The sequence below is a fragment of the Scatophagus argus genome, chromosome 5, assembly GCF_020382885.2.
Source record: "Scatophagus argus isolate fScaArg1 chromosome 5, fScaArg1.pri, whole genome shotgun sequence".
NCBI lineage: Eukaryota > Metazoa > Chordata > Actinopteri > Scatophagidae > Scatophagus > Scatophagus argus.
In genome coordinates, this window is record NC_058497.1 from 5,719,108 (window position 1) to 5,729,187 (window position 10,080).

The window sequence follows — 10,080 nt, forward strand, 5'->3', positions numbered from 1 at the left end:
CACAGACATTTGGCTCTTGCTTAGGTCGTGTTTCAGGGGAATGCTTTCATTCTTGTGAGTGTGAAAAGGTTTGATGAAAAAATTGTGTTCTGCGCGTATCAATGGGGGCTGCAGAGTGGAAGTTTTTACCCAACAAATAGTCCGGGGTGGTTAAGTTCACAGTGTTACATTTGTTATGATTTAGCATTAGCATTTCTTCTCTCTCTCTACATTTTGTGCAGGATTGTACCATATGGTTGCCTAGCAACAGGTGACCGGGCAGGTCTGATTGAGGTGGTCTCATCAGCAGACACAATTGCCAACATCCAACTGACCAGCAGCAATGTGGCAGCAGCTGCCGCCTTCAACAAGGATGCCTTGCTCAACTGGCTCAAAGAGAGGAATTCTGGGTAAGATGCTGTGTGCTGTTTGAGTTAACCTTTCTGTAACTGCATTTCCAGCATCTCTGGGCTACAGGATGTGTTGCAGCTGGCAGTGACAACTAAGGCTTGCTTAGAAGAGAATCCAGCAAGTATCCTGTGTATATTTTGTATTGACAGTGACGCTCTTGATCGAGCCATCGAGGAGTTCACTCTGTCATGTGCAGGCTACTGTGTAGCCACCTACGTCCTGGGCATCGGAGACCGTCACAGTGACAACATCATGGTCCGCAGCACCGGACAGGTAGGACGGACTGTTTGTTTTACCCAGCCACCTTGTTTTACTGGTTCCACGGCTTTCACTGATTGGCCTTCTTGTCTGTCAGCTCTTCCACATAGACTTCGGCCACATCCTCGGCAACTTCAAATCCAAATTCGGCATCAAGAGGGAGCGTGTACCTTTTATCCTCACACACGACTTCATCCATGTCATACAGCAGGGCAAGACGGGATACACAGAAAAATTTGGCAGGTTTGTTCCTCGCAGTTTATCCTGTAGAATTCAGCCTGGTTGTTTTTATTTGTTGAAGGACAGTGTGCAGAATAATTTTTGAGATAAAAGAGCATAAATATGAAATGATGGTGGACTGTCACAGGATAGAAAAGATTTTCAGAGGCATGAGATATAAGCATGAATGCAGTTGGCATCACAATCATACTACAGTTTGACAGTGCAGTAGCCTCTCTCACCAGCAGCTGGCAGTAGAAGGTCAGGTACTGAAGACTGTATCGTTTCACTGGGGTGAAATGTTCTCTGATAAAATTAAATCTAACTGTACTGAAAAAGAAAATGAGCTTCAGACACATACAGTGTCTCCACATTTTATGTGAGATGTAAAGAATACAAATAAAATACAATACACTATATATAGAGAGAGAGAGTGTGTATCTATATAGAAATAGATACATAGATCTACTTGGATATAGATAGATAGATATACACATATATATAAGTCCAGCACTTGTCTGCTGCCCTACTGATGCCAAAACAGATTTTAAACAAGTGCTCACTCTAGGAGCGGTGCTTATAAGTACTACAAGTCTGGATAGGTGTCCTGCTTAAGAGATCAAAACCTGCCCTGTTACAGTAAAGTCTCTCTGGATCCATAAATTAAATATTTGTTGCATTTTAATCTTTTTCTCTGCAAGGTGGATCCTTTGAAACAAATCTGTACAAAAGCTTCCTCAAGTCAAAATGTACAAGTGAAGTTAAAAATATGCAAAATTCTGCTGTCAGTCTTCACACTACATTTGTTAGTTATTATACATAGATGACTAAGCTCAGATATATCAGCGCTGAAGCACAATCACGAGTATGCAAATATAAAAACCACAACAACATGTTTCTGTTACTGAGGCTGAAGAGCGTTCCACATGCTGTGGCACGTTTACCATGTAGATACCAGCGCCGGAACAAGTGGGCAAGTCATTTTGTGAGAGTGGAAGTACCCACGTTACCATAATCTGTGTTATTATGACCTACATTCTTAACTGCACCACAAGAGAGTAAACATGTGGAGACAAGTTTTGTACAACAGCAACTGTTTCTGCAACCAGAGTTACTACAGTTCAGATATAATCCAAACAAATATATAATGTTCTCATGTGGAGTCAAGAAGTGGAGGTTCACTGTGAAACAGCTACCCTCTTGTGTTTTCGAGCATCGCATTAGCATGTTAGCCAATGATCTGTTAGAATTGCCCAAGCCGTGCCACACTGATTTTAAGATGGCGTTGGATCACTAGCAGCCTCTGACCATCAAATCTCATCACTTATGGTTCCATTTTTAATTGATGTATAACAGTCAGAATGAACATTTAATCTGCTTAGTTATACAGCAACTAAGCTTCACAGAGGGGTGTTAGTGATGTGTGCTGCTTTCCTGTTTATCTGTAAAAAGAGAAGTACAGTTGTGGCAGACTGCTACGTCAGCAAATGTGGTAAGTGTGGGTTCAAGAAAGAGTACGCTGTGTATCGGGTTAGAATAGCACGTACACAAACCATTTTGTGAGAACAGAAAAACCCTGGTGAGAATATATGTACATGGCAACCCTACAGTTTATTCAAAACATATCTTCTTTGTTCTGCGGTATTAATGCATTAGTTGTTAATGCATAAGGTAAGTTAATGCATTAGGTGCAGCACTCGTTACATTACCTGTATGCTACAACTGAGCTGTTAGTAGAAGAACTATTTAACAAGCACTGTGATCATTTAGGTCTATAGCTTCTTACAAGAAAAAGATCAGGTCTTGAATGTCAGTGCTGGTAAAGAGTACTCATATGTTGACACAAAGTCAGAAAGCAATGAGTCCCTGCACAGGTGATCCAAAAACATGAATCTCTTACAATGAACAGAGTGAGGGAAACCTCATTTTGCTCAGCCATAGATGAGCAGATCTGCTGATATGTTGAAACAGAAGATTTAATGTGTTCATCACCAGGGTTTCTGCAGGTCTGGTTTTGCATTTTAAGGTCCAGTGTGTAGGATTTATAGTAATCCAGGGGCAGAAAGGAGATATAATATTCATAATTATTTTTTTTGATTCATGTATAATATTAAATATACCAATCATTGTGTATTCATTACTGAGAATGAGCCTTTAACACCTACAGAGGGAGCGGGTCTTCCTCCACTGACTCTGTAGCCCTGAAGAGACAGATCTAAACACTGGCTGTCAAGAGAGCCTTTTGTGGTTTTCAGGTTTTCAACCAAAACTACAACAATGAGACCGTTATGAAATAATAAGCTCTAATCCAACAGAGCACACTCAGCTAGTGTCATGATGTCATGTTACTTTCATATGGGGAAGTGCAAGTTCTACAAGATCTGTCTCAAAAAACATTTAGTGCATGGTTGAAACCTGTTGACAATAATGAACTTGAAGCCTGCTGCATTTTATGCAAAACAACACTCAGGTTAGAGTATAAAGGCATTAGAGAAAAACAGAAATATACAATGCCTTAAAAAGCCACCAGCAAGTGCCTGTCATCACCCGATATTATTCTGTATTCACATCGGTAGCATCACCAAAACCTGGTCCCACTCTGCACTGACCATCTGAATTCCTGCAACCTCCGAGCAGTGAGTTAGAGGTTTTATTGATATTGATATTGGATATAAAAAGCCTGACCACTAGCCAGACCCCTCTCTCCCTACAGCATCAGTCAACACGGGAGGAGGGAATGAAGTCCCACAACAGCATCATTCATCAGACAAAAATCATCTCAGACTGATGATGTACTGTGCTTACAAGGGATGATGAGGACACTTACAGTTTTTGAATGTTTATTTTCCATAAAATGAAGCATCTCAAGAGAACATCAAGAATTGCAAATTCATATAATTGTTTACACTGTATGCATGTCTGTGCTGGTCTCGTAGTTTCCGTCAGTACTGTGAGGAAGCCTATCTAATCTTGAGGAAGAATGGGAACCTCTTCATCACACTGTTTGCCCTCATGCTGACTGCTGGACTGCCTGAGCTCACCTCAGTCAAAGACATCCAATACTTAAAGGTATAACTTGCACACACACACACACACACACACACACTCTCAGCAGCTTTTATACAGGTGCAGTATGCATGACAGTCATACTGTGTAATGAAGCTGATATTCTGTGTCTCATGTAAAAAAAAAAATCTACATCATAATGACAGGACAACTTTAGTTTATGCATCACTTCTGCTTCACTGCTATTGGCGGCTCAGTTGTGCCAACATAAAAGCTGTCAGGGAGAAGAAACAAATCATAGATATTAATAGCAATGAAGTGTACGTCAACAAGATAAAACTACTTTGAGTTATGAACAAAGCTGCATGTCTCCAAGTTTAGTGGAAAGATTGCTCAGAGTCTTCGGTCATCACACTGCGTCCCGTTAAACTGTAGGAACGAACCATATTTGTATATACATAGGAATTCTTAACTGGGTAATTGATCTTTTTGTGTTTGCAATTTATTATTCAAAGCAGGCTATTTTTGTAAAGCAATTCAAAGCAGGCTATTTTTGTAAAACATACTTGGAGGGGATCTTTAAACTAACCAACATATTTGCAAATTAATACTGTAGGATGCCATTGTTAAAAACCTTTTATGGTTATTACACTATATAGACAAAAGTATTGGGACATACCTCTTTTTATTGAGTTCAGATGAGGTATGGGGCTGTTTTGAAGGAATTGGGTTCTGCTCCTTACTTCCAGTGAAGGGAAACCTTAATGCTTCAGCATACCAAGACATTTTGGACAATGCTATGCTTCCTACTTTGTGGCAACAGTTTGGTGAAGGCCCTTTTCTATTCCAACATGACTGGGCCCCAGTGCACAAAGCAAAGTCCATGCACCTTTGGGATGAACTGAAATGGAGATTGTGAGCCAGTTCTTTTAGTCCAACGTCAGTGTTTGACCTCACAAATATTCGACTGCATGAGTGGGCAAAAATTCCCACAGAAACACTCCAAGATCTTATGGAAAGCCTTCCCAGTCCCTGTTGGTGTAATGTTCAGGTGGCATAATATGTTTGTCTATATAGTGTATCACTAAAAATTGTGCAGACACGATGGCTCCTAAAGCAAAAAGGCTACATATTTGAACATGTTGCTTAGGAGAAACTGTGTATTTACCTAGTTAAAATTAAATGTTTATTTTGTTGGGGTTTTTTTTGTTTTTCTTTTTCAGTTATATTGTTTTAGTTAGTTGTTGCACACTTCACACATTCGTAACATTCCCTTAACACTTCTAAATCTTCCTGGGCTCTGAACTTATCCTCCTTTCCTACAATCCCCCACCCTTCCTCCACAGGACTCTCTGGCTCTGGGTAAAACGGATGAGGAGGCACTGAAGCAGTTCCGCCAGAAGTTTGACGAGGCCCTGAGAGAGAGCTGGACAACCAAAGTCAACTGGATGGCCCATAATGTGGCCAAAGACAACCGCTCCTAGAGTATCTGAGACCCCACCAAGGCCAGGGGCTTAGGGGCCAAGAGTACACAGTGAAAGGAGCATGCGAGTGCTTGGCAGGGGAAAGGGTTGCCAAGGATACGGGCTGACAGCCACCCTGGTTTAAAGAAGGGAATCTATCAGAGTATCCCAAACATGAGCAGATTCAGCGCCATATACTGTACACACAGAGTAAACTAACTCTCCGAAACAGTTGACCCTGCACCCTAACTTCCTGTATCCCTCCTTGTCTTGCATGGCAAGGTGCTTCCTGAAAATCCATATTCACGGTCCTCTGACATTTCTTTGGAATCATGGTGGGTAAAGTCATTGCAAGTTTTGCACAGGCACCACAGCTGATGAAGCACACACAGCCAAAGGAAGGGAACTGAAGCACCCACTCTGCCCACACTCCCTAAGGAGTGTGCTGACAACAATATTCATGTGTTGCGTTTCGCCAGACGGACTTGACACTCGGCTTGTTTGGACTCTGAACTGTTTTAAGTACAGCGGAGATAACAGATGGGTGTGGAAAGGGTGGAATCGAAAGGACAAAAACGTTTGACCCCTCGTCCTTCATGTTTTAAAACAATGTGCACAATACCCACTGGAAGTGCATCTTAACTGTCTCGCTCCCGCTGTCTCAAAGTGTGCCTCAAAACTGCGGGAAGATTGTATTTTTAGGAGTTTTCTTTTTCTGTTGCCATTTAAGAATTTATCTTGAGACATCTATGTGCCAGACTACTTTACTAGTCCACAGAGAAAACTTATATTGGGCAAATAATGATGAAAGAGAAGGATTGATCGGAGAAAACGACACTCTGAGCCTTTTGGTCCGCTGTTTGAATCTCAGACCATTTGGACCATTGAACACTGGAATGTTTCTACAGAAAGGTTTATATCAGAAATTTCAAATAGTCTTCTAATTAACTAAACACTGTATTTTTTAGGTTTTCTCATTTTGAAATGACAATGTGCATTTTTTTTTTCCTTTCAAAAATTTCAAATCAAGAGCATTACTGGACAAATTGTTATCACCTGTGAGTATATCACTTGTCAACTAAAAGGATGTCAGGGTCTTAAAACAGCGTCCCACTCATGCTACCAACCATGGCGAAAGAACTCACCGAAGAATAACTGATGCTTTTAACAAGTTAGGACCAAAACAAAAAGCAAAATTCAGTAATTTCATTGTTCATACTGTGTTTTTAATGACCTGTTTCTGAACTGAATGTGAAAATAAGTGTCTTTGTTTTTATATGAGCAGGTGTGGGCGGAGTCTGGCGCCTGTGTGGGTGGGGTTTATCAGTAGGGACATTACACTGCGATGCAAAGCTACTTCCTTGTTTTCGACATTAGGTGCTCCTCAGCATCTGCATCCGTGTTTGATTTTTGTGCAATATCCGAGTATATGAACCATATCCTATTATTATATAAAACCTTAGGCCCAGGCCTAAGCCTATAATGGTTTTTCTCTGTTGGTTTTTGTGTGATGCAGCTGTATTTTGCACCACTAGCCTTCAAAAGTCTCAGACACTGGATATTGTCAAATGTACAGGCTTTAATTGTTTTGCTGGTTTTTGTTTTCATAGGAGTTTTATTAAAGTTATTTTCCACCGTGCTGCTGTTCCGCCTGTACTTTTTTTTTTGTTGTTGTTGTTGTAGATGTGTGTTGTGTGACTGGTGGCTGCACCCACTCAGGTCACTCTCAGTTGTGAGAGTTTATTGATTCCAGATCAGACATATATTTCAACGTATTTTTGTCTGTTTGTGCAAGAGGAAATAAGAAAAGAAGGTAGCCTCATAGTCTAATAAAAGCAAGTTGTATAAATAAATGCTCTAATTTTCATACATTCAGAGATGTTTAAATTAGCTTTTAGTTTTTTTATTTCCCATAAAAACTAAGGTAATGCAAAGAACAAAGTCGAGAACCAAAGTGACCTATTTCTTTACACTCATAGGAGGTAAATCTTTCTATGCAAAATGAACATCAACAAACATTGCTGTATCTGGTAGAAGTGACTTTTTCTTTAAGGTTGCACTGCCTCTGTTTGCTTCAGTTGGAGGATACACAAAACTGTGAAAAGTGGCAACACACTGAGGACTTTATTTGAAGATGTTAGATTTCAGCAAGGGCATAAAATATTGTTCCATACCCTGACACACTTAAAAGAAAACGCTCAGCTGAAAACGCTGAAGTCAATAGACCCTCATCACTCTCCAAGCAACCAGACCCACTGCAAGGAGTTCTTTAAGGGCAGGTTTTTCACGTCTCTCCCCACAGAAAGCCCACAACAACAGCAATTTTCCAAACTTTTGAAGTAGTCTTTGCTGCTGAAATGAAAATAACTGGATTGTCATTTGGAAAACATTAATCTGTTTTCGTTTATCTGCTCTTTCTGCTACTCGATGAGTAGAGACTCAGGGTTGTTCTCGAAAACGATGTCAACGTTTAGTAGTGAGTTTAAGTAATGAATTCAGAACCTGTAAAATGAAATGTAGAATGACCTTGTTCCAAGTACAAGTCCTGCATGGAAAATGTTGCTTAGTTTTTCAGTACATAAAATTAAAGAATAAAAGTACTCAAGGTAGAAAATGTCACTGTATTATACATTATTACTAATTCTGTTGCATTACTGTAGCAGCATTTTACTTTTGTAGTTGGCCAAGAAGCATATTTTATATACTGTAAGGATGTGTAATATATATCAATGTTTTGTAAAATAATGAAAAACTATAGCGGTGACAAATGTTTAAAATGGAGTATTTAACTAAATGTAGAATGGAGTAAAATTACAATAGTAGAATGAGTTCCTCTGCTGATGAGAACCACTGCTGAAAATGAATAGTTGCTTTATTATCTGTGACAGGTCGTTATGATGGAGTGCGGCAGACATTTTGACATGTAAAGTATGAAAAGCTTGTGTCATTAACAGTGGCTGTGTTGTGTTCAAGAGCCCTGGTAAGTCATGGCAGTCATTGTGAGCTAATGTGTACAACACTTAAGAAAAGGCAGCTATCGAAAAGAAAAAGGTCTTTTTGTATGGTTCCTTGATTTCAAAATGGACCCTTTAGAACGTGATGCACGCCTACTTCTCCTTGCCTATACACAGAGTGCCCTGATTTCACAAGTGGAAATTGCTTTGGTAAAATAAATGTATGCAAAGCGAAACCTGTGCGTGTTTCCCCCACACTTGTATGTGTGTCAGTGTTGCTTCTGGTGCCCTCCTCTTCTCTACACCAGACTTAAAAGATATTCATCTTTGTAAATGTCAGCCACCTCATCATGAAGCTGCTTTTATCTTCTGAAGAGTACTAAAGTGCTTTTTTCTTATTGCTGCCTGTGTGAATCAGGAGCTATTTCTTGTTACTCTGTGGGGAATGTTTCATTCTCAGCAATCTTCACTTACTGGTTATCTATTACTTGAAGCAACAGTCATTGTGCAGTGAATCATCCACTGTTGAATGTATGTTGCTGTTGTTCACTGTGGTTACATAATTCGGTAACCTTGTAGAGGGGAGTGGAGATGCAGTGCTAGATGTAAACAAAGGATATAAAATATCAATCTCAGGGGCAGTGGAGAAAAACATCAGTAAACAGCTACATGAATATGAGTGAATATGCTCCTCGTTTGACTATAAATCTCTTATGTCACCGTCAGTGTCTGTAGATGACATAAACCGGTGATTTCCTCACACGATGCTCCCTCCACACTTATCCGTTTTCCCACTGACATCACCGTATGAAACGGGTGGCGGATGACTCCTGACAATCATGGGTATAAATAATTGCTGCATCCAACACACAGGTGTCCAAGCACAGCACAGTTAACTAGCTGTGCAATGTTTCAGTCTTCCACTGATGCAACCCTGACACTATTTTCCACTTCCTTGACCTTAGCTCACACATATTTGATGCTGCCCTACTTTAAGAGGCTTCATAATGCTCTTTATACTTTGCATGCAGGCTTTTAAATAGTGGTCTTTTTACATGAACAGGGTCACAAATAAAGCAAAATAGTTCAACATAAAGCCAAATGGTGGTGATATAATATGTTTAATGTATACCATGGCCAGGAAACAGCCACTGCAGAGGATTCTTAAATGCATTCAAATTGTAATAGTGAATAAAGTAAAGCGAAGGGAAAGTGAATAAATCCAGTGTTCAGCAAATATAACGATTGGAGTAGTTTGTTAGTGTCACCCACCTGACTCACATCCTTCTGAAGGAGCCTTGATCAGACAGTGGACTGAAACTTGTTTCAGTATTCAAAAACATTTAAGGTTTAATGGATTAAAATCACACACTGATGAGAAGTAACTGAGCACATGTACTCCAGCTAGTACAGTTTTGAGATACTGTCATTTTCTTCTTTATACTCCTCCTCCACAACATACATTTTATAGGCAATATTGTACTTTTACTTTTGTTAACTTGCCATTCACACAATGCAAACCAGGTTAGTCCTGCTGGCTCAAAAGTGCTTATCTGAAGTCCACACTGACAGCTCATCTTTGAATGTTATTGGAACAAAGTACAAGTATATGATCTCCAATATACTGATCTCCTTTTGCAGAAATGTTAGACATAAGCTTAATGTGTTCACAGTAACATATGAAGTGATACATTCACTTTATATGTAGAGGAAATCTGGTTAGATAATCATGATAATCATGATGTCACCCAGGACCGGTCACAGCTTCCAGGCTTTAAAGCCACCTACAT

The 10,080-nt window shown here is 39.9% G+C and overlaps 1 protein-coding gene across 2 annotated transcripts in view; it reads left to right on the plus strand.

Annotated features, from left to right (window-relative positions):
- pik3cb (phosphatidylinositol-4,5-bisphosphate 3-kinase, catalytic subunit beta) overlaps positions 1–6,975 on the plus strand; it is a 46,905-nt gene extending 39,930 nt beyond the window's left edge. For both annotated transcript variants that reach the window (XM_046388479.1, XM_046388480.1), the window contains 5 exons: positions 222–389; positions 540–663; positions 746–891; positions 3,804–3,936; positions 5,220–6,975. In XM_046388479.1, coding sequence (XP_046244435.1) covers positions 222–389; positions 540–663; positions 746–891; positions 3,804–3,936; positions 5,220–5,357 — 709 coding nt within the window. In that variant the 3' untranslated portion in view covers positions 5,358–6,975. The remainder of the gene's footprint in view (positions 1–221; positions 390–539; positions 664–745; positions 892–3,803; positions 3,937–5,219) is intronic.
- The last annotated feature ends 3,105 nt before the right edge of the window (positions 6,976–10,080 follow it).